At 39.3% G+C, this 24517-nt stretch overlaps 1 protein-coding gene and 1 pseudogene across 2 annotated transcripts in view; one reads left to right on the top strand and one right to left on the bottom strand.

Annotated features, from left to right (window-relative positions):
- The window catches only part of Xrn2 (5'-3' exoribonuclease 2), a 78572-nt gene that overhangs the window by 40178 nt on the left and 13877 nt on the right, over nt 1-24517 (top strand). For both annotated transcript variants that reach the window (XM_036184562.1, XM_036184563.1), the window contains 7 exons: nt 3017-3100; nt 5538-5635; nt 6251-6330; nt 7888-7944; nt 18499-18567; nt 18655-18786; nt 20804-20931. In XM_036184562.1, coding sequence (XP_036040455.1) covers nt 3017-3100; nt 5538-5635; nt 6251-6330; nt 7888-7944; nt 18499-18567; nt 18655-18786; nt 20804-20931 — 648 coding nt within the window. The remainder of the gene's footprint in view (nt 1-3016; nt 3101-5537; nt 5636-6250; nt 6331-7887; nt 7945-18498; nt 18568-18654; nt 18787-20803; nt 20932-24517) is intronic.
- On the bottom strand, nt 11410-12095 carry LOC118582069 (annotated as a pseudogene).

The raw sequence follows: 24517 nt of genomic DNA, 5'->3' as shown, positions 1-24517 counted from the left end.
TTTCTGTTCTAGGCAACAAAGGTGATTTGTTTATTCCTTGGTGATTTTATCACTTCCAGTGTCGTGTTTGCTGATTGGATTCAGCGTCTGGAATTAATATTGTAGGAAAGTTTTATTATATGAAAGTCTTAAAGAGCTTTTCTTAAATCCTAAGTCAAATGGGTAGCAAATAAAAGCTCAATAATTATTTGGGTATTTGTTGGTATATTTCTCCCAAGTGTATGACTGAACAGATTTTGTACACCTTCTTTATTTCCCTGTGTTTTCCAGTAATCAAATTGGGCTTTCCAAGATAATAGGTGCTGATAATTTTGTGATCAGTTCTTTTAGGCACTGGAAAATTTATACCAGAACTTAGTTTGTTTTTAACTTAGATTCTTATGTGGTAGGAAAATCCAATGCTTCCTTACTGAGAAAATAATAGTAACTAAGTTAATGATGTCTGCTTTGGAAGCCTTTTCATTTCTTTTTTTAAAAATTTTTATTTTTTTATTTTATTTTATTTTCTTTATTATTATGTGTTTTAAATTTTATATATCAGCCATGGGTTCCCCTGTCCTCCCCCTTCCCGCCCCCACCCCCACCTTCCCCCCAGCCCCTCCCCTCCATTCCCATGTCCTCCAGCATCAAGGCACCCCTGGGGATTCATTTAAACCTGGTGGATTCAGTACAGGCAGGTCCTGTCACCTCCTTCCAGACAGAGCTAAGTGTCCCTGTGTAAGCCCAGGGTTTCAAACAGCCAGCTCATGCACTAAGGACAGGTCCTGGTCCCACAGCCTGGGAGCCTCCCAAGCAGATCAAGCTATTCAATTGTCTCACTTATCCAGAGGGCCTGATCCAGCTGGGGGCTCCACAGCCTTTAGTTCATAATTCATGTACTTCCATTCGTTTGGCTATTTGTCCCTGTGCTTTTTGCAATCTTGGATTCAACAATTCACGCTCTTGCAGACCCTCCTTTTTCTCGACAGTTGGACACCTGGAGCTCCACCTGGGGCCTGGCTGAGGATCTCTGCATCCACTTCCGTCAGTTATTGGATGAGAGTTCCAGCACGACAGGGTGTTTAGCCATCTGATCACCAGACTAGGTCAGTTCAGGCTTTCTCTCAACCATTGCCAGCAGTCTACAGAGGATGTATCATTGTGGATTTTTGGGGACCTCTATATTTTCTGTGCCTTTGAGTTGGTATTCTTCTCCTTCCTCTATCCCTATTATTCGTAGGCTTGGTCTTTTCATGGTGTCCCAAGTTTCTTGGACATTTTGGGTCATGACTTTGTTGGTTTTAGTGTTTTCTTTGACTGATGAATCTATTTCTTCTACCGCATCTTCAACACCAGAGATCCTCTCTTCCATCTCTTGCATTCTGTTGGTTATACTTGCCTCTGAAGTTCCTGTTTGTTTACTCAGATTTATTTCCAACATTCCTTCTGCTAGTGTCTTCTTCATTTTTTCTATTTCCCTCTTCAGGTCTTGGATTGTCTCCCTTGCTTTTTCATGATTTTCATTCAAGGATTTATTGTTTTCTTCTGCTTTAATTGTCCTTTCCTCTAGTTTTTTATAGCGTTCTTCCCAATTTTTGTTTGTCTGTTCCTCTGCTTTATTTTTGATTTCTTCTATATAAGGCTCTAGCCTCTTCATGATGTTACTTATAAGGATGTTTTCTTCTTCTTCCATTCCATGATGTTCAGGTCTAGCTGTTGGAGAAGGGCTAGGTTCTGGTGATGCTGTATTGCTCTTTATTTTGTTGTATGTACTTCTGCCTTGGTGTCTGCCCATCTCCTCTTGGGTTCGTTTTTGGTCTTATCAGTGTACTTAGTCCAGAGAGAGTTGACAGATTTAGGGAGCCTCTCTCTGGTCCAGATGGAAGCTCTGAGCTAGATGGGAGCGCTGGTACAGATGAGATTTGCTGGCCGGATAGGAGCTGGGGGGCTGGACTCTGAGTCTTGGGAAGTCCCTGGAGTCTTCTTATTTTGTCTAGATGGGAGTTCCAGGGCAGGATGGAAGCTTGGGGCTGGTCTCTGATTCTCAGGAAGTGGCTGGGGTCTCCAGCAGATGGGTGTGGGGGCAGGGTGTGGAGACTGCAGTGCCTGCCTGCAGTCTTGGAAAAGGGGAGCCTTCCCGCAGGGCCCGCTGATTGGCAGGAAACTGGGGCCAAGTTGGTCAGGTCCTCCCGGGGTGGCCTGTGTCCAGCGGCGGGACCCAGGCGCAGTTGCCTCTCTGGCTATAACCCAGGCACTCACCTCTGGTCCAGATGGGAGTTCCTACCTTTTCATTTCTTACAATTTTCAAATACAGTGGTTTGGAGTGGTTGTTTTAGAATTGTTTAGTTCTATTTAACATTTGTTGCTATTTATCTTTTAAGTTTTATTTGGCCAAAATACTATTTTTGCTGTATTCTAACAAAACATAGATATGCTTCGGTAACTTTTTTTTTAGTATTATAATAGATCCTGTATTAAGGATAAGCTTCCCTAAAAATTATAAATATAGGCTCAAATAAAACAATGCCTTTAATTCAGCACACTCTAGGGGACATTTCAGCACCCACAGGGATAGTCTGTTCTATTTCCCACTTGTAAGTTAGTTAGGCAAGGCTCTAAAGAATGTTTACATACAAATTAATCAGATTAAAACATAAGCAGAGTGCTATGGAAGCTTGGAAGTTAAAGAGACTTTTCATGTAGTCCAGAAATAGAACTTGTGAGTATGATAGGTAAATGACTTCGCTTTTATAAAGAATCAGGAAGGACAAAAGGACAAGCTCAGGCTCTAGGAAGATGAGTTGCTCTTGGCCTGAGGACCGTAGTAAGATGACAACATTGTAAGTATGAAAACTATGGGGACATTTTTGGTCATTACTACCTCATATAAAAATATTTGTTTTGACTTCATGATGAAATAAAGTTCAGTTCCAAATGCCTTTGTGTGAACAGAGATATTTTACTAGAGTGCTCATTTGAACCAACGAAAATCTGCACTCCGGAGGTTCTAACAGCAGGCGATCATTGGTTTCCACAGGTGTTGCTCTGTTGCCATTTGTAGATGAGCGAAGGCTGCGAGCTGCACTAGAAGAGGTGTACCCAGACCTCACTCCAGAAGAGAGTAAGAGTCCCACTGCCACTTGGTTAATGTTGAGTCTGTGTAACATAGACTTTACATTTCTGTGTAAAATTACACTTTTTTTCATTTGTCCAATTTCTCATATGGAAAGAGTAAGTTATTGTTTTACTTCTTTCGACAGACATTAACTTTGCTTCTTAATCTATTATCTGTAAATTGAGTACTAAATTATTGTAATTTTTTTAATTAAGAGATTTTTCTATTCATTTTACATATCAACCTCGGATTCCCCTGTTTTCCTTCCTCCCACCCCCCCAGTCTTCTCTCCCCACCCATTCCCACTTCCTTCAAGGCAAGGTCTCCCCTGGGGAGTCAGAGCATAGTACATTCAGTTGAGGCAGGTCCAAGCCCCTCCTCCCTGCACCAAGGCTGAGCAAAGTGTCTCAGCATAGGCACTAGGTTCCAAAAAGCTGGCTCATGCACTAAGGACAGGTCCCGGTCTCACTGCCTGGGGGCCCCCTAAACAGTTTAAGCTAAACAACTGTTTCACTTATCCAGAGGTCCTACAGGAGCAAACAGTGGGTGGTGGTGGTGGTGGGGTAATGGAGGGCAAGGGTAGGGGAAAGAGAGCTTAGGGAAGTGGGAGATCCTAGCTGGATCAGGAACAGAGTGGGAAAACAAGGAAAGAGATACCATGATAAATGAAGACACCATGGGAATAGGAAGAAGCAGAGTGCTAGAGAGGTCCCTAGTAATCCACAAAGATGACTCTACTATAGCAATGGTCAAGAGGGTGTCTGAGCTGACCTACTCTGGTGATTGGGTGGCTGATCTGTCATGATAGAACCCTCATCCAGTGACTGATGGAAGCAGATGCAGAGATCCATGGCCAAGTACTAGGTGGAGCTCCAGGAGTCCAATCAGTGAGAGAAAGGAGGGAATATATGAGCAAGAGATATTGAGACCATGATTGGAAAAAGTCCAGAGACAACTAGCCAAACTAGTAGAAACACATGAACTGTGAACCAATAGCTGAGGAGCCCCCATGGTACTGGACTAGGCCCTCTAGATAATTTTTGTAATTTTAAATTCAAAAGTATTTACTAAATTTATTTAAAGAATGACTCCCAACTGGGCTTGGTGGCACAATTCTATTATCCTAGTACTGAAGGAGGTAAGGCAGGAGGATTGCTGAAAGTTTACGTTCACCTTGGGCTACATCTTGAGACCCTCAAAAAAAACCCTACACTTCATGAATATATGCCCCTTGAGTTATTTCAAGCAAGTGGACCTAGGAAACAAGCAGGTATTGTGTCTGACAGTATGTATTTCAAGCCCAAACTAGTGAAAACAGATGAAGATGGTCACCTCATACTGATTAAAGAACAATCATCAAGAGAATGTTAATATTCTAAACTACGAATGCAAGTGTATCCAGTTTGATAAAATAAGTACTGTTAGAGATAATGTCACGAATTAACCCTAGAAACTGAGAGGTAATCCTGACAAAAATACCTGAATTAAATGACATTCTAGGTCAGATGTACTGAGCAGACCTTTATAGGATATTCATTTCATCCAAACTGCAGAACACACATATTTCTTAGCAGACCGTAGAACTATCTCTGAAACAGACCATGTACAGGACACAAACCAATTCCTAACACATACAAGGGAATGGAAATAACTGCTTGTATTCTGTCTGATCCTGCTTGAATAAGACTGTAAATCAGCAGTAGGAGAAACCCTAGAACATTCACAGACCCGTGGAGATTAAACACCACACCATTGAACAATGACCGGGTCCTTGAAGACACTAAGAAGGAAATAAACATTCCTAGGTTAATTAAAAAAGAAAAAGAGTACCCTGGGACCTTTTTGATTCTTAATGACATGCGCAAACAGACACTCTCGCCTCTTAGAGGGCGTTACTCACTTTCTTCATCTGCCTTCTTCCTGTTACCATCAGGGAAGTAACTTTTCTTGAAAGAGTTGGATAAAATAAGCATTTACTACTAGAGGGCTAACTTGAAATGTTACTCCACATAAAAAGTAGCATTTTATAATTAATACAAAGTATTTAGATTGAGAAATATAAAGATGAATTCAATTTTGAAGATTTCAGTTAGTGTCGATGTAACAAGTCTAAGAAACTGATAAATCTTGGTCATGATGTGGTTGTTTGTATTTATAAGAAATCGGGTGCTTTATAACAGACAGTCTTGCTCTTTATCTTGCAATATATCCTAGTATGTCTCAGCAATAACCTCTTTCTTAGAACTACTCATTCAGAAACTCGTTTCAGATACTATAAGAGCCACACATCACACATTTAAGTTTATTACTTATAAATTATTTTTCAAAGACATTGTGCTGGGATTATTTTTAGAATTTAGGTGCTTTCCTTTGTTGTAGCTTTATAAAAATAGGCCTTATTAGATGTAATTGCTTGATTGTGGTCTTACTCTTTTTTATTTAGACAGGAGAAATAGTCTTGGAGGTGATGTTTTGTTTGTGGGGAAACTTCACCCATTACGTGACTTCATTTTAGAGCTGTATCAGACAGGTTCCACAGAGGTACAGTATACAATTTGTTTAATTAATAATTAGGAACGTGTGTGTGTGTGTGTGTGTGTGTGTGTGTGTGTGTGTGTGTGTGTAGCATTTAATTACCCTTAACTTTTTGAAGTATAAAATTTTGTGACACTGAATGTATTTGTGGTTTTGTACAACTAGCATCACTGTCCATCTGTAGAATTTTACTGTTTACTCATTCAGAAATTTTATGCTCCTTAGACAGTATTAAACATCTCCCCATTCTGTGATCCCCAGAGTCTTGTATTTATCTATCTCTGAGTCTGTTTATTCTTGGTACCTCATATAACTGGAATCCAACAGAGTAAATCCTCATTTCCTGCCTCATTTCACTTGGCATATTAAAAGTTCATCCTTGTCATAGCCCTTACCAAAATGTCCTTTCTTTGTATGACTAAATGATGTTCAGTATGAAGCAAATGCACAATCTGTTTATCAGCTCACCTGCTGGTAGATCCTTGATTTGTTTGCACCTTCACCTTTGGCCCTGAGTAACAGTCCTCTGAACTTATGTCCTCTTAAGAGAAGGCACACAAGTCTCCGGTGCATCCTATTGTACCATTCATTCATTAAATATAGGAATGCATTTTTCCACAGCCAATAGATGTGCCACCTGAATTGTGTCATGGGATTCAAGGAAAGTTTTCTTTAGATGAAGAAGCCATTCTTCCAGATCAGTAAGTACCCACTGTGTATCATTGAGACAACTAGAAGGAAGCTTACTTAGGTTTTCCTTTTTGTCCAATGTGAAAATAAATAATACTTAAAATTCTGCTGGACTAAAATACAGACATGGATTCCAAGCCCATCTGTAGCATTTAGTAACTTTGCTGCCGTCTGTGGGGGTTTCTTAGAACCCAGAAGGAACTAAGGTACCTGCAGTGTCACAGCTTTTGTCATATGCTACTACTATTCCAATGTCACTTGCTTTTTCCATTCTGTTTCTTGAACACACATGGGAGTTTTCAGAGGCAAGATGTGGGATAACAAGCAGAAAGACAATTGAAATAAATAAGCCAGATTTTTAGATTAAAAAAAAGTAACAGTAATACTCATTTCTTCTTGTTAGGCTTTGTAAAATACAGTTGTTTTACATTGAAATGTTATTTATGCTAATTTAGTATTTTAAATTTTTTAATAGACAGTTATAGCCAACATAAAAGTTCTCTCTACCTCTTTATTTTTCTTTTCTTTTTTGAGACATGGTCTCTCTGTGATCCTGGAGCTGGCATTTTGACTACACTGGCTGTCCAGCAAGTACTTGTAATCCTTCTGTCTCTACTTTCTCAGCCCCAGTATTACAAGGACAGGTTGCCATGCTCAGCTTTTCACATGGTGCTGGGGTAGAGCTCTGGTTTTCATGCTTGTATAGCACTTTATTGACTGAATCATTTCCCTAGCCCAACTGTGTAATTTTAAAGAATATAAAAACAGTTCTGAGACCAGAGTGTTTGGACAGCTACTCGGGGCACATATTCCAGAGGGGACTTACTAATCACTAGAGTGTGTTGGATACTTCAAAGTGTCTACAGTATTGTATCATCGCAGTGAGTGGTAGTTTGTGAGAGAGATTGATGTTCTGTGCTCACACAGACCCTTGAGACATTGTCACTACTTTTTTGTTAATCTGTTTAATGATCTCTTGTGGTTTAGAGTTGTGTTTCTCTGGTTACTAGTGAGATTAAATATCTTATGATTAATGACTATTTGGCCTTTTCTAAATAATTTATTTTCTTTTTAATTATGTGAGTTCTTGTATGTGTGTGGGTATGCGCATGTGAGTACACATATTTGTGAAGGCCAGAAAAGGATGTCAGAGCCCCCTAGAGCTGGAACTATAGGAGGTTGTGAACCTTCTAACATGGGTGCTGGCAACTGAACTTAGGTCCTTTAGAAGAGCGATGTTCACTCTTAACTGCTGAACCCCTTTGCCAACTCCCATTCAACTGGGTTTGTTTTCTTTTTGTTTGTTTTGTTTTTTTTGTTTTTTGTTAATCTCTTCCTGCCTCTTTAGGATTAATTGGGGAAAGGAGAGTATCTCTTGTTTTGTTTTACAGATTTTAATATAAACTCTTTATCCATAATTATTTTCACTTTAATAAAGAGTCATCTTATATATTGTTTTTGTTAGTGTATTTTAATGATGTATTGTTTCAAAAGCCTCACAAACAGCGTGTCTTACTTGCTCAAAGAGTTTCACTATGCACACTGGTGATTCTTCTGTTTCCCTTTAGAACAGTATGTTCCCCCGTGCCCATGTTACGGGACCTGACACAGAACACTGCAGTCAGGTAAGTTTTCTAGAATTCAGAGCCTTTGCCCAGGGCACAGCTTCACATTTACAAGTGAATTTTAACAGATCTCTAATTTACAAGGAAATAGCAGTGTTAATTCACCAGTTCTTGGAGATTGAGAGTCCTTGTGTTGCAGACCTCAGAGCAGAGCCTCTTGACTTTAAATTATGTATATTGTTAAGGTTACTGATTTAACAAGCATGCTTATCTGTTTTCTGGTTTCCCCTGACAACCTCTGATTCTTCCAGGATTAGAAAAGTGGGAGGTAGAAATGGGGTTTGTGGGTAGCATGCTATACAGAAGCAGACAGAGCTTTATGCCCCAGTGGCTCACACTGCTTCACTGTTATTGTAATTATTGCTATAATTGTGGTCTTGCAGAATTAAAAACCAAAAATATTATGTAGCATATTTTCTTAAGATTAGTTGGAAAATTTATCCCTCACTTAAGTATCTTCTGTTGAATTACAAAAAAAAAAAAAAAGGAATGTAACTGTTGCAAATAAAAGTGTATAGCAATACACTGCTTCTCTTTGTGATACAATTGCAACTCTGGGTGCCAGAGTTTATGCTGTTATCATTTTTGGCAGTGTTCAGGCAAGACTAAAGCAAACATAATAAAGAATTTGGTAAATACTTGATAATTCTAAGTCTTTCTCTTTTACCCATTGTTAAAATTGCTCATACTTTAAGGAAATACTTTAGATTTCACTTAAATTTCTCATTGCAAAATATAACCAGTTTATTTCCTGGCTTAAATGGATCTAGTTAGTAGCTAATTGCTGTTCTAGAAGGGCTTTTTTTGGGGGTTGTTTTTTAAAATGTTTTGCTGTTCATCTTTGTATGTGGTTTGTCCTGACTCTGTCTTTTGTTAAGGGTGGAGTGTAGACTTTAAAGACATGCTCGTAAGCCCATCACAAACAATCTGGCTCTGCCACATTAAGTGTGGACGTTGCATTAACCCGTGGGGTCTCTGCCTCACACTGGTGCTTCAGGCCAGTTAATTACACTAATTCTCTTTTTGAATTGTCACATTTTTGTTTGTATTCCTTGAGTTTTCTGCATTTTTCAAAGGCTTTACTACCTACCCCTCTAGAAATAGATAATTCTACTCAAGTTTCTAATTATGATAGAGAAGTTTGCCCAAAGGAGAGTTACAGATCAGTGGAGAAATCCTGAAGTATTTTTGGGTGATATTGCTGGCTTATTGTTTCTGAACCTGTAGTGTTTGATACCTAATGTGTCTGCTGTTCTCATTAAGTTTAAAAAACAAATCCAAGTTCAAGGTGCATATTCAGCTATATGTTGAAACTTTTAACTTCAAACATGGACTTTTTGGAGACAATTTTCTAAAGATTTGGGGAAAACCTGAGCTAATTTTTATTTTACAGTATAATTTTCGGCATTTTCTCTGAGAGATGATGTTGAGGCCAACGTCTAGTTTTTTCTAAGTGTGTGTGTGTGTGTGTGTGTGTGTGTGTGTGTGTGTGTGTATGTGTGTAATGTGTATGCATGTACACAACGTGTACAAGTTGTATATTCCAATTATAATTGTTTCATAAATGAAGATAAAAAAATAGAACCTTCCAGTCATTTATTTTGACTCTTCATACTTTCCCTCAGCCAGCATCTCCTTCCATTCTTGAGAAATTCTTTCCTCAGATTGATTTTGGATTGGTTCCTGTCACCTCTGGTCTTATCTCCCAAGTTCATAAAAGACTGTAAACAAACAGAACCTGTGGCCTGGGAGATCTTTTATTTCGTTCATACTGATTTTCTGTGCCATTTGCTGTGTTAGTAGCTTAACTTTGATGTTCATTTAATTGTCCCCATCTTGTTTCTGTTTCACTATTTTAATTTGTTTGAGTAGTGTTTTTTTCTAGTGATCTTGCTAACTCCTGTTGTTCTATCTTTGGCACAGTGGCTGTGCCTTAATCTACTTGTTTCAGCTAGCAATTGCAACTCTGCAGTTACCGGCCTGCTTCTCTAACAGCAGAGCAGCCTGGCGGGAATTCTGTTCCCACAGGCACCGGCCCTGTCACTGCCACTAACAGTAGCTTTAACTAAATGTCCATCCTTCTATTTATGAATAAGTCTCAAGATTCTAAGGCTGGGGTGAAAACCTGCAAGCTAAGAGAGGCTGAGTAGCAACTAGCTGCCTCTTTGTCCTTGCTGGTGTCTCTGAAAGACCTGTGCTTCTGTTCCACCAAGTCAGAAAAGGCCACATCATTCCGAATTCCTGTGTCTGTCTATCCCAGCTGCCCTCTGATGCTCTGTGGTTACTTTCTGTCAACTAGTTGCTAATTCAGCCTCCTAACCCAAGGTTAATTTTATTTAATCAATGCAAACGCAAACTCAGGGTTCACAGTGTGATGAGTATCACCCAACAAACTCTAAATATATAAATAATTCTATATATGATTTAAATTATAGAAAAGTACAGTGCAGCAGCACAGTTGCCTCTTCCTGGAGGGGCAGGAGGCGTGCACACACACTCCACATGTACTTTCTGGGCCAGTCATGATTTAGAGCGGTGGTTCTCAACCTTCCTAATGCTGCAGCCCTTTAATGCAGCTCCTCATGTTGTGGTGACCCCCAACCATAAAATTATTTCATTGCTACTTCATAACTGTAATTTTGCCACTGTTGTGAATCATAATGTGGAGGATCAGCTATGTGACTCCTATGAAAGGGTCATTAGCTCTGTGGCCTCAATCTCTGCTTTCTTAAGGTTACCTCCTTGCCATTCTGGCTGGCTCTTTCAACATCACTTTGACCTTTTTTGCCTTCCTTTCAGTGTTTGAAATGTTCTTCCCTTCTTTATCTGCCTGTCTGTGAACTAACCTCCATTGCTTTTTGCTTGTTTTCTGTTAAAACAGTGTATAACTTGTATAATTTTATGTATGACATTTTCAGTAAGACTTTTTTTCTTCAAAGAGGTGTCTTTCAAACTTGCTATGATCATCTTTGAATGAATTCATCTCTTCAGGACATTTTGTTTTGTTTTTGTTTTTTAATTGGATTATGTGTAAATAGAATTTCAAATGTAATGATTACCACAGTATTTATAAGGCTCTCACAGCTGGCTGATAGGTAACTAAGAATCAAAAGCTTGAAGGAAGTGGGATACATGCACTCAACAGTAGATCTGATGGTAGAAAACACTTGGGAGGATTTGGCTTCTAGGACACTGAACTAGTTAACCTCTCCTGATAGAATGTCACAATTCTATAAACTCTTTAAGTGGTTTAAAATGTCAAGTATATGGATCATAAAAACTCCCCTGCAAGAACAGTTTGCATTGGCATGCTGGTTTTAACATTAATCACAGAGTGTATAGGGAAAGGTAGAGCTGTTTGGATTTCCTCCTTACTTTGAGAAACATGCTACCATTCTCAGACAGTAGTGTTGAAATAGCATTTGTCAGAATTTTTTTTTTTTTTTTTTTTTTTGCTACTTCAAAATGCTTTATTTTCACTTGGTCCCAAGACTTGGGAGGGGCTCCAGAGCGGTTACAAAGCTGCCTAGAGGTTCAGGTGAAAGTCCTGAGGCCTGCTGGTACAGAGCAGAGGAGGGAGCCCCTTGGAAGGTGAGGCCTCCTAGTCATGCTTGAGAGTGAGCCTCTCGAAGAGGTACTCGCCCAGAAATGGCGGGGGCACACCAGTCTGTGCTGGCTGGGGCCCGGCCACCCTGCGGAGGTTGGTCAGGTGGTTGCCCATCTTCTTGATGAGCTTCACCTCCTCATCCAGGAAGTGGTTTTCCAGGAAGTCACAGAGGTGAGGATCTGTGCGAGCAGAAGCCAGGGCGTAAAGATCCAACAGGGCCTGGTTCAGGCTCTTCTCCAGGGACAAGGCAGCTTCCGTGGCCTCCTGGGATTTTCCCTGCTCATCTTGAGTTGGCTTCTGCACATCCTGGAATAGTGCATGGCCTCCCTGTTTGTTCTGCATCTTGAGCAGCCGCGGCGCCCTCGCGCTTCTCCTCGGCCAATTCGCGGAAGAAGTGGCCTACACCCTCCAGAGCCACGTCATCCCGATCAAAATAGTAGCCCAAAGAGAGGTAGGTGTAGGAGGCCCGCAGGTGCAAGTTGACCAGGCGGTTCACTGCAGCCTCCACTTTGGTGGAATAATTCTGACGAACCTAGGAGCTCATGGCTGGAGCTAACTGCGGAGAGACGGTGCTGGCTGGTCCTAGGAGCCGGCTGCGAGGAGGGGTCCCAGAGGCAGAGAGGCGGCTGGAAGCTGACAAAAGGAGTCCCCGGGTCTGCTCCGTCCAAACACTGTTGAAGTAAGACGCAGACACGGGATCTCCGGCGCTGCTCGCCTTTACCCTTTTTACCATCTTGACAGCTCCTCAAAATACATCTGAAAATGAGCTAAGTCAAAATGATGTTGAGTGAGTCAGCACTGTTACATCTGTTTGGAAAAAGCAGGTGAAAATATTCTCAGGTGCACAGAGTTGTATGGAATAATGGAAAATCTGCACATGGTTCTCTGGCCTCAGCCGAGCAGTCTGCTGAGTTCCTAGGCTGGTCTGGTTTAGCATCTTTTGCTTAAGGCTTTGGGGCAAGTGCTATAGAGATATAGCCCTCTGCTGTGGCCATTCTGTTGTTGACTTGCCTATCCCTTGGACTTCTGAGAGGTGCAGGGTGCTTCTCTCCTGTTTTCAGTGTTGTTGCTTCCTCTCCCAGATAAATTCTACTTACACACTAGTCTCTGTTTCTGGTCTCGGAGATTGGGGAATCGTTATTTGTATGTTTCCCTTCAGTGCTCCACCTGGACACCTACAAGATAATAAACCCGAGGATGCTGAAGGGATGGGAAATGTATGGACCTGTATCAGAGATTATCCTTAGCCAGAGATATCTCAGCAGGTAAAGATGACAGCTGCCAAACCTGGTAGCCTGAGTTCTATGTCTGAAGTGAAGTGCACACAGTGGAAGTAGAGCACCAGGTAACCCTATGAGCTGTCTCTGACCTTTATGCTTATGCCATGGCACATGTGTCCCACTGCACAAAAGATAAATAAATAGAGAAAAAATTTTTAAAGGCTTTTGAACTTTAATCTTTTTTTCCCTTTGGATCTTTGCCTAATGGGTTTTTGCTTTAGGGAGTAAGTTTGTGTTGTGGCCGATACTACAGCATAGGAAAGTACATTTCAAAAACAGAAAACCAGAAAAAACAAAAAAAAACAAAACCATGAAAATACTTTTATACACAATTTTAGGAATGATTTAAAATTCTATAAGTCTTTGACTGTCTATATTATGTTTTCAGATATCCAAAGAAAAAGAATGATTTAGTCCTTAACATAAGTATTATCTTTGTCCCCTGAATTAGAATGTCCAAATTTATTTTTAGATACTTTCTTTCTCTAAGTGATTTGTATAATATCTTACATATAAAAATTATTCTTTGGGTGCAGTTCTGAGGGAAGCTTTGGGAATTATTTCGCCTATTGGCTTGACATTTTTTCCCCTTTCAGAGCATGAGCGTGGAAATGGAAATTTTAGACAGTTAAAGGAATGGTGCAGGTAGTAAATTGCATATGTGGGTGAATAAGTGAATTTGTTTTCCCAGATGTTAGTTTCAGCTCTTATTAAATCTTTTTATTGTTACCTAGGCATGCTAGTGTGAGCCTTTAATCCCAGCAGTCAGGGGGCAGAGGCAGGCAGATCTCTGAGTTTGAGGCCAGCCTGGTTTACATAGTCAGAGGAGATAATCTTTGGCACCCCGGGACTAGCTCCTTTTCCTGGGAGCTTGTTATTTTGCTGGTCTTGTTCATTTTCTTAGTGTCAGGTCATTCTATGTGTGACTTTCTGATAGATCATCTTCTCAATCTGTCATCTGAACTTGAACATGCCCTTTGAAGGCTCTTGCCTAAACCATCTGTGCTTGCTCCGCATGAGAACAAAGTCATTTGTTGTAAGCAGCTATAGAACTAGCTTTGTGTCTTCCTTAGGAGAATTTAATAAGTGGTCAGGTCATTTTGTAGGGTTTACAGTTCTCTCAGATCCCTAATGAAGAGGGCTACTTCAATTAAATTGAGTTTTTCTTTGTTCTTAGGAAGAAGACCATGTCTTTATTCCCTTTAAAAATCTCTCTTTAGTTTTTTTAAGACAGGGTTTCTCTGTGTAGCCCTGCCTGTCCTGGAACTCACTCGGTAGATCAGGCTGCCCTCAAATTCAGAGATCCACCTGCCTCTGCCTCCCGAGTGCTGAGGTTAAAGGCATGTGCCACCACCACCCAGCTAGTGGTTCCATTTCTTGAGGCTGGGCCATCTTTACAGCTTTTAGTATATCCTTGCACATTTTTTTTTGTCAGTTTAATATAATTTTCATAGAAGATATCTTTTACTTTCTCAGTTTTAATTTATTCGTAGTTTTTCTTTTCTCCCTTTAAAATGTTGAATATGGGAATGAGACTGCCTCTAAAAAAGTGTTTTTTATGTGTGTGTGCGCCTGAATGTTTGTATGTGCTCCATGTTTGTACAAGCACCTATGGATATTAGAAGCCAAAGTTGGATTCCCTGGAACTAAATTTACAAGTGGCTATGAGCTGCCTGGTGTGGATATAGGTCCTCTGCAAGAGCAGCAAGTGCCTTTAATTGCTGAGCTAGTTCTTTAGACCCACTAGTTAGACTGCTTTTTAAAAATTTGCTTTCCAGCCACTTTGTTAGTAATGGGGTGAAATGTTTTTCTCACTGTGTGTGTGTTTGTGTGTGTGTGTGTTGATTTTTGTGCCCTTTAACTTTACTAAATTTATCAATTCCATTGGGTCTTGGTAGTCCTCAGGGGATTCTGTGTAGAAGAGCATATAACTTGACAACAGTAAGTTGGCTCCTTCGCTCTTTTGCTCCACTCTGATGTCCTCTATCTCTTTGTCTTACCCAGTTACCCTGACAAAATTATGTTAGATAGGAGTGGTGAATATAAGACTCTTGTAGGCCGGCAGTGGTGGTGCACACCTTTAATCCCAGCACTCAGGAGACAGAGCCAGGCAGATCTCTGTGAGTTCGAGGCCAGCCTGGTCTACAGAGTGAGTTCTGGGACAGGCACCAAAACTACACTGAGAAACCCTGTCTTGAAACTCCCCCCCCCCCCAAAAAAAAAAAGAGACTCTTGTATTGTTCCATGTATCAGGAAACAATTTCAACCTTTTCCTATTAAAGCTTAAAATTGGTTGTGCTTTTTCAAATATAGCCTTTGTTATATTGACACATTTTCCCTCTATGCCTAACCTATTGAGGATTTTTATCATGAAAGAATGTTGTATTTTGCCCTGCAGTGGTGGTACATGCTTTTAATCTCAGCACTTGGGAGGCAGAGGCAGGCAGATCTTTGTGAGTTCCAGTTTGAGGCCAGCCTGATCTACAAAGTGAGTTCTAGGACAACCAGGGCTGTTACACAGAGAAACCCTGTCTCGGGAAAAAAAAAAACCAAAAAACAAAAAAAACAAAGAGAATGCTGGTTTTATTGGGTGTTTTTATTAAGAGGAGCATTTGATTTTGCCTTCCCCTTTAATTACATTCCGTTCACTTCCATCACGTTAGTGTAATGATGCTTAGTTACTTTTCTCATTGCTGTGGCAGAGTCCCTGAAACAGCATAGGAGAGGATCAATTATTTTGGCTTACAGCTTTAAATGGTTTGGGCCATAGTTGTTTGGTCTCACAAACATGGGCAGAGCACTATGATAATGGAAATGTGTAGGACAAGAGAGTTGTTTTACTAACCAGGAAACAGAATGTGGCAGGAAGAGGCCATAAATAATATATTCACTCGATGTGCTCCTAGTGACCTACTTCCTCCAGGTAGGCCACCTCAACAGTCAAATCATGAGCATGTGGGGGACATTACACATTCAAACCATATACCAAAGACACTACTTTTACTGATTTGTGAAAATGCCCTTATATCTCTGGGATAAATCTTACTTAATCGTGGTGTTTGATCTTTTTGATGTGCTATCAGATTGGGTTTGACAGGGTTTTGTTGGTAATCTTTACATATGTGTTCATCAGAAATATTGGTCTATATGTTTGGTTTTGTTTTTTGTTTTGTTTTTTGTTTTTTTTTTGTTTGTTTGTTATTATGTCCTTTGTGGTTTGGTATCTGGATAACGCTAGCCTCATAGAATGAGTTTGGAGCAGTTTCTTTTTTTTTCTTTTTCTTTTTTTTTTTTTCTTTTCGTCTTTGGGAATAGTTTGAGAAAGACAGTTTTAATTCTTCAGGTGTTTTATAGATTTTAGCAATTTCTTTTTCTGCCATACCATAACTAGTTTTACTGTACCTCAGACTGCAGCCCCTGGGGTGTTTTCCTTGGTTCCCAATTAAAAGAATTCCCTTGTCCCTCTCCCTCATTTAGGCATACCTTTGTTTATGGAAGGCAAGTGCACACAGCTTTAATTTGGCATCTTTTCTATGGCATCTTGTTGCATGTCTACTTTCTTGTTTATAAAACAATTATGACAGAGAAACCTTGTCTCAAAAAAGAAAACTGTGAAACATTCTTTATTTCTGATTTTAGAAGGGGAAACAGGGTTGGTGCCTAATCAGTCTGTGTGCAGACCGCCACCCTGATGTGTGTGTAATGGGCAACCTAGTAGATTGGGAACCTACTGAATGAAACAAGATAGCTGCTATGAGCAGTACTTGAGAGCATAGAGAGCTGGTTTTCTTTCTTGGTATTTCCAAAGCCTTAGTAACCCCAAACACATAATTTCCGTGTTCTTTCCAAGACTGAAACATTTCACTGCTGTTCCTGTCTTGCCCTCTCTCTGACACCTTGCCCAGCAAGGAACACCAGGGATAAAGATAGTTATTGCAAGTAAAAAGTGAGATGGAAGATGAACCAGTTGTCTAAATGAAGTATTATTGTTCATAGTTCCTTGTGCTCATGCTACTTCTTATTGTAATTGTGATGTGTGTACTTAAAGTATACAGTTAAGTGTCACTATAGAAAATTTTTCAGTATGGACCCTAGTTGTAAAAAGGATGATATTGAACAAGAAAGAAAATAATTACCTGCCTCAAAATGTCAACCTTTTCAATTAAAAAATTTTGTTTTGTTTTTTAAGACAGTATTTCTCTGTGTAACAGCTCTGGCTGTCCTGGAACTCACTTTATAGATCAGGCTGGCCTTGAACTCACAGAGATGAGCCTGCCTTTGCCTCCCAAGGGCTGGTATTAAAGGTGTGCACCACCACCACCACCACCACCACTACCACAAGGCAAAAGTTTTTAACGGATTATAGTAATTAATTGTAATTATTAGAGTAATTTGGGAAATATTTAAAAAAAATAGGATTGACAGGGAGATAATGATTACACAGAGAAAATAACAAATAATTACTGAAACGTATGTTTCGTCTATTATGTATATACTTGACACATGTCATTTTTTTGTTACTTAAGTTTTTTACCTGTCTCCTGAGGATTTCATTTGTTGGATGAACCTTGGTTTCTTTAACAAGTTGTAATATTATTCACACAATCAGATTATAACTTACAACATGGTTAATAAGGGTGTCATAAGCTTTCTTGAGTATAACCCTGATGCATAACTAAACTCCTAGAATGGCTTTTCCTGAGTCAGAAGGAAGACTCGGGCATACACCTAACAATTCAGGGGCTAGATATATATACTACCACCACCAAAAAGGGAATTTGATTGAGCTCCTCAGTATATCTTTAATTGTTAACCAAGATTTTATTAAAGCAGGGTGTGTGATTCCAGCTGTGATGTTTAGTGAAGCTCTTAATGTTTGTTTTCCCTTGTAAGTTGCTGTCTTAGTTGGGGTTTCCATTGCTGCGATGAAACACCGTGATCAAAGCGACTTGGGGAGGACAGGGGTTATTTAGCTCACACTTCCACATCATTGTTCATCATCAAAGGAAGTCAGGACAGGAACTCAAAAAGGGCAGAAACCTGGATGCAGAGACCATAGACGGGTGCTGCTTTCTGGCTTGCTCCTTATGATTTACTCAGCCCGCTTTCTTGTAGAACCCAGGACCACTAGCTCAATGGTGACACCACCCACAGTGGACTGGGCCCTCCCTGATCAATCTCTAATTAAGACAATGACTTAATAGGCTTGCCCACAGCCTGATCTTATGGAGAAAGTTTCTTAATTGAGGTTCCATTCTCACAGAAGACTCTACCTTATATCAAGTTGGCATAAACCTAGCCAGCTGTTGCTTAGCTATATGTGTACACATTTTATTTTTAGATTTTGTTAGAGACTTTCTCACCTTTTTCAGTATTATACTGGAAATTCTCAAGATTTGGAATAATGTATATCATTTTTTCTGTGGTCATTTACAGTTATCTAGAACTTGGCTCTTTCTATAGAGAAAGTTACCTGAAAACAATATATTAGAGATCAGAGGTAGTTGGTAAGAAAGATATTTAACTATTTGACAGTCATTATCTAAGATAATAATTTGGACAGTGTTGAATTTTAGTTTCTCTGTTTAACATAAAAAGTATCTTTATTTACTTGATAATTAAAACCAGTGACATAATCATTTTAAAATTTTTGTTGTTCTCTTTCAGTATTAATTTTAAAGATCCACAGTTTGCTGAAGATTATGTTTTTAAAGCTGTAATGCTTCCAGGAGCAAGGTAACAACAGTAAACTACCTACCTAGATGTGTGTTGTGTTATAGAGTCCATCGCTGTATCCTAAATAATGTATTTTTACATGGCCAGGAAGCCAGCAGCAGTTCTGAAACCTGGTGATTGGGAAAAATCCAGCAATGGGCGGCAGTGGAAACCCCAGCTTGGCTTTAATCGGGATCGTCGGCCTGTTCACCTGGACCAGGCAGCCTTTAGAACTTTAGGGTGAGTTTTACAATACCTGTTTGTATATTATGGGCTTTCTTTTTTTTTTTTTTTTCTTTCTTGAGTCATTCCATAAACAAGTCAGTAATTCTGCCACAGATACTTAAGAGACTATACAGTACAACAATTTTGTATCTATATTAGTGATTTTGATAATCTACCTACCCCCATCCCTTTGTTTGTGTTGTTTTTGTTTGTTTGTTTGTGGGACAGGATCTTTCTGACTGTCTGGTCTGGAACTCACTATATAGACCAAACTGACCTCACTCACAGAGATCTGCCTGCCTCTGTCTTCAGAGTGCTGGGATTAACCTTTCTTCACTTTAGATGTTCACATCTATATTTTTCAATATATTGCTTTTTTTTATTGCACAAAGAGTCTATTCTCTTAATAGGTTTTCTAAGAGGCAAAGGAACGAAATACTGTTTTTAATATCAGTGAGGTTTTCATTTGTCATGTATCATTACAACCGAGTATCTTTATGAAGTATTAACTAATATATTAGTACATAAAGACACCAGGCTCTTAAATTTTTGTTTTCCTTTGCTTGAAAGCTGGTATCTCACTGTTGCTTGAATTGACATTTTCATGCCAGCTAAGAAAATTTTTATTTGATCATCTATATTTCCTTTATACATTTGTGGTTTTTTATCTTTCACTCTTATTCGATGTTAGATTGTCTTTTTTCCTAGTGATAGAAGAAACTGTATTTAGAGGACTTTGAAACAATGATAGTTAAGGCTGGGATAAAAAGAATGATGATGGCTGGGTGGTGGCGCATGCCTTTAATCCCAGCACTTGGGAGGCAGAGGCAGTTGGATCTCTTTGTGTTTGTGCTCGAGGCCAGCCTGGTCTACTGAGTGAGTTCCAGGACAGCCAGAGCTACACAGAGAAATGTTGTCTAAAAAAAACTTTAAACAAACAAACAAACAAACAAACAAATGATGTTGCTCTGGGGTGGGTGTGGTAGCATATGCCTATAACACCTGCAAGGCTAAGACAAGATCACAAGTCGGAAGCCAACCTGGGCTACAAAGTGAGACCCTGTCTCAGAAAAAGCAACTTGTTGGAGGAAATATTAATAACTCATAATTCAGGAATTAAAATTATAACTCATTAATAGGTATTTTTGTTATTAATGAGATGTCTAAAGAAAAAGTAGTGGCTTAGAGGTTAAGCATAAAACTTAGTCTCTTTTTTTGAAGTTTCTTCTTATATTTATAAAAGTTATTATACCACTGAACATCTAAGTTTCCTAACATATAAAGTGGACAGTAATTGTGCGTGCCTTATGAAATGGTGATAGCTTCAACACTGAAAATGTCAGCTAATACTGTCACTGTTCGGAAACTTTTTGTTCTTGGTAATTAAAAAATAACTTTAGAACAGATGAGTAAGATTTTTGCATCATTTTTAGTCTTTTAGAAGGCAACATTGAAGTGCTTCTAGGTAGAGTTCCTAGTTTCAAAGACAATATTTTATGTAAATTCCTATTACTTGGAACCTTGAGAAAGTAGTTTTAAAGGAGCGTAGCTGTACACCTAAATATGTCTTGTTCATCAGAACCTGTAATCTAGCACTAAATGAGAAAAAAGTTTCAGTAACATAGTGAAATAGTCTAGATTGCATACTATAATTACTAAGAGTAAAGAAAGATAACAAGGCAGTGTTTGATTGGTAAATTGAAATAGCAAAATACAGAATAGTAATTAGTAGTGACATTAACAGAACAGATCATTGAGAAAAAGAGCTTATGCATACAGGAAAAAGATTTGTTGCCTTTTGCATAAGTATTTAGATGTTTAGAGTATTATGACCATCTTGGTATGCAGATGAACATTTGCTATCACTATTACCATGTGTACATTTTTGAACATTAGTTATGAACCTTATTTTTATATTAATCAGGTCTAAAATAAAGAGGCTATAACTAGTGTTTGATTTGTTAGCTTAATGTGTTAATCTGTCTTGGTATATCTCGCTCAATACTTTTTCTTACGGGGGTTTCTTTTACAGCCATGTTATGCCAAGAGGCTCAGGCACTGGTGTTTACAGCAACACTGCACCGCCCCCTGCAACTTACCAGGGGAGCCTCTACAGGCCACTGTTGAGAGGGCAGGCTCAGATTCCAAAACTTATGTCAAGTAAGTGTTTCTGATTGGTTATTTTATATTCTAAATGAAATAGCCAGCAACGACTGGTTCTCATTCTCATTGCCAGCAAGATTGGTTGCTTCTATGGGGAAATGGAAGCAAACATTGCTAGAAGAGTTGCAGGAGAACACTATGAAAAATGTTTCAAATTCTTTCTTTCTTGTTTATATGTAGCTAATTAAGTAAGGTGAACTGAATTTCTTCCTTTTCTTTATTTATAAACCTATTTCTTAGTTCACAGTGCAGATATTTTAAGAGTTGAAATAGTGATCATTTAGATGCTGAAGGGCAAAAGTATCCCTATCATGGCCCAGATTGTATGTTAGCTCTACAAACATGAGCTAGGCATTGCTTTAGATGGTAATTATTTCTCATCTGAGAGAACCTTGACCTTTCTTTCACTTCTCAAAACTTGTGTTAGACACAGTTTAGAATGTCAGCCACAAAAGAAGTAATATAGTATTTTGATTGCCATACTAATGATAGAAAACAGTTGAGTGCTTATGATTCCCACTGAATTTAATTTTATTCCCATTTAATGTTTTGTTTTGTTTTCTTGTGTTTTTTGAGCTCCATGGTTCTGCTTATTCACCATGAAAATACAAATCAGGCACCAGGTTCTCTACACTATCTTAATAAGGCCTTTACTTTGCCATTCCTGGTTATATGGTTGCTATCCAACCAGACAAAGGTAGCAGTGTGGAGACAACAGTTTGGCTTTGGCAAGAGGCTAGCATTTGTTAGTTCTGAGATACAATAACACTTAAAATCTATTTTTTGAATTATTTGTAATATTTTACAAAAATTTCAAAAGGATGGGAGCAAGGGATGTGGCTTAACAGTAGATCCTTATCTTGCTTGTCAGGCTCCTATGTTTGACCTCTGCTACCATGTGGAATAAAAAGTTGTAGTGCAGAGAACTCAGAAATGTTTAAACTTTGCTCCCTCCTTCCCTCCACTTCTCTTTCCTCCCATATCAATTGCTTTTTTGTTACTATTGTTTGTTGTTTTTGAGATAAGGCTTTGTTTGGCAGTATGAAGCCCTGGTTGGTCTCAGAATTACAGAAATTCTTCTGCATTAGCCTTCTAAGTGTTGGGACAACAGGCTTGATCTGCCACACCAGACTTAAGCCATCCTTTCTTGATCCAAATTGTATCTCCGTACTATATACCATAGAGCCAGGCATTGGCTTTAGGTGGGTATGCTAGGTAGTTATTAAAGTACCAGGTAAAGTTGGTGGTTATTAGGACATGTCTACAAGCTCTGTGCTTATCACAGTTTTAATGCCAATTGATTTACAAACCATTTTCTAACTTGAAGCACAGATTTTCTGGATATAGTACCTAAGAAGAAATGAGGTCTGAAGGTCTCATTCTTTTGGGGCCTACTTGTTATCAGTATGCTATCCGATGCTGTGGCTTTGCTGTGTTGTATGACTTTACTGAAATTGAGTACAATGTCATAGTTCACTGTCAGGGAAACTGTACCTCCACACTTTGTTTTATTTTTGTGTCTGTATGTTTGTGTGCATGCCACATGTATATGTATGCCACATGTGTGCAGGTGCTGCAGAGACCAGAGAGGTCATCAGAATTCCTGGAGATGGAATTAACAGGTGGATGTGAGTTACCTGACATGAGTGCTGGGAATGAGTACTCTTAACTGCTGCCACCTCTCCAATGCTTCATTCTATTTTGTGTGTGTGTGTGTGTGTGTTACAGAGAGGTGCAGAGTTTAGTGAATTCATGGGAATCTATGTAGTGCAATAGCTGAATAGCTACTTTGCTTCTAATGTCTAGCAGATGACATTTCTGAGTGTTTCCTTACCTTTGTTATTAATGCCTGCCATGTGCAATAGAGGAGTCTAATTAGTTTGAAAGAACTCTCTGTACCCTGAGATTCTGGTAGAAAGCAGTGAAAGCACGTCCAGGTCATTTTCAAAGCCAGCTTTTTATTGACACATTCCTTTTCGGTTCTCTTTTTCTTATGGCTCTTAACCATTTATTTCTGTCTATAATTGTACCACATAAGAAAAAGAATTGAGATGCAGAAATGCTACAGCCAGTGTAATCTTAATTTAGCTACGATTTCTCAAGAAGATAGTCATCAGGAATTCTTAGGTACTGCAAAGTGTGTACTTCCATAGAACTAAAGAGGTTTGAGCAGCAAAGTAAGAGTGTGCTAACCATTAAGCGGCTCCTTCCATCCCATGTTAATGAAATGCCTAAGGTAGGATAATTTAAAAGATTTTTGTTTGTTCATTTTTTTTCTTTTTCTTTCTTTCTTTTTTTTTTTTTGAGACAGGGTTTCTCTGTGTAGCCCTGACTGCCCTGGAACTCACTCTGTAGATCCGGCTGGCCTTGAAGTTGCAGAGATCCCCCTGCCTCTTCCTCTAAGGTGCTGGGATTAAAGTGTGTGGCACCACTGCCTGGTCCAATAAAGAATTTTATTTGGGTTCTTCATTCTGAAAGAGCAGGGTTGAAGGGCTTCATGTATTGCTGACCCTTTTGTTGATAGAGCCCTAAAGCAGTACAGGACAGCACATAGCAAGAGATGGGAGTATTTTCTTGGCTTAGTAAACTAACCAGGATTTAGTCATGAGGGATCTACCCTGGTGAGCTTAGCCTGACCCCAATCACTTCTTTCTCTCCCTATCATTCTCCTCTCATAGCCTTTCCTTAGATCTTAATATGTTGTACAGGTTTCCCTTGAACTTTTGGGCTAAAGTGATCCTACCTCAGTGCCTTAAGTAGTAGCCTGTGACCCTTAATACCTCACAGTGAGAATCATATTTCAACATATAATCCTTGAAGGACACTTAAATGATAACTAACCCAAAGCATTATGTTCCTAAGTTGTAACAGCCTACTGACACTGTGGTCTATTTGGATATTGTCTGGTAGATACTTAACTTTAACTCTTCTTTTTACTCAGTTTATTTTAAATTCAAAAATTATATAACTATTATAACATGGGTGGATGTATCTTTTTTAAAAAAAATATACATCAGGAGCTGGAAAGATGGCTCAGTGATGAAGAACAGTAGCTGTTCTTCCAGAGGACCCAGGTTCAAGTCCCAGCACCTAGGTGGTGGCTCACAGCCATCAGTAATCTCAGTTCCAGGGAATCTGACATTCTCTTCTGTCCTTCGAGTGTACTGCATGCACATGGTAAACAGACATGTGCAAGCAAACATCCATAACAGGTAAATAAAAGTAAATAAATCTTTTAAAACACACACACACACACACACACACACACACACACACACACACACACACACGCACACACACACCAAAATAAAGGCCTGATTGTGACTGCCAAAAATCAGTTGCACTGGACATATAGTATAATACTCATCTCTAATCCCAGCACCATTTAGGAGGCAAAAGTAGGAGGAGGATTCCACAAATTTGCGACCAGACTGAGCCGCAGAGGCAGACCCTGCCTCACAAAACCAACCCCCCAAAACAACAACACAGTCCAACATATCTGTGGTGGTTTGAAAGAAAATGGCCCCCAAAAGGAGTGGTACTATTAGGAGGTGTGGCTGTGTTGGAGTAAGTGTGGCCTTGT

The sequence above is a fragment of the Onychomys torridus genome, chromosome 4 (genome assembly GCF_903995425.1).
Source record: "Onychomys torridus chromosome 4, mOncTor1.1, whole genome shotgun sequence".
Taxonomy (NCBI): domain Eukaryota; kingdom Metazoa; phylum Chordata; class Mammalia; order Rodentia; family Cricetidae; genus Onychomys; species Onychomys torridus.
The sequence above is the reverse complement of the archived record's forward strand: the minus strand, read 5'-3'. Positions and strand labels throughout refer to the sequence as shown.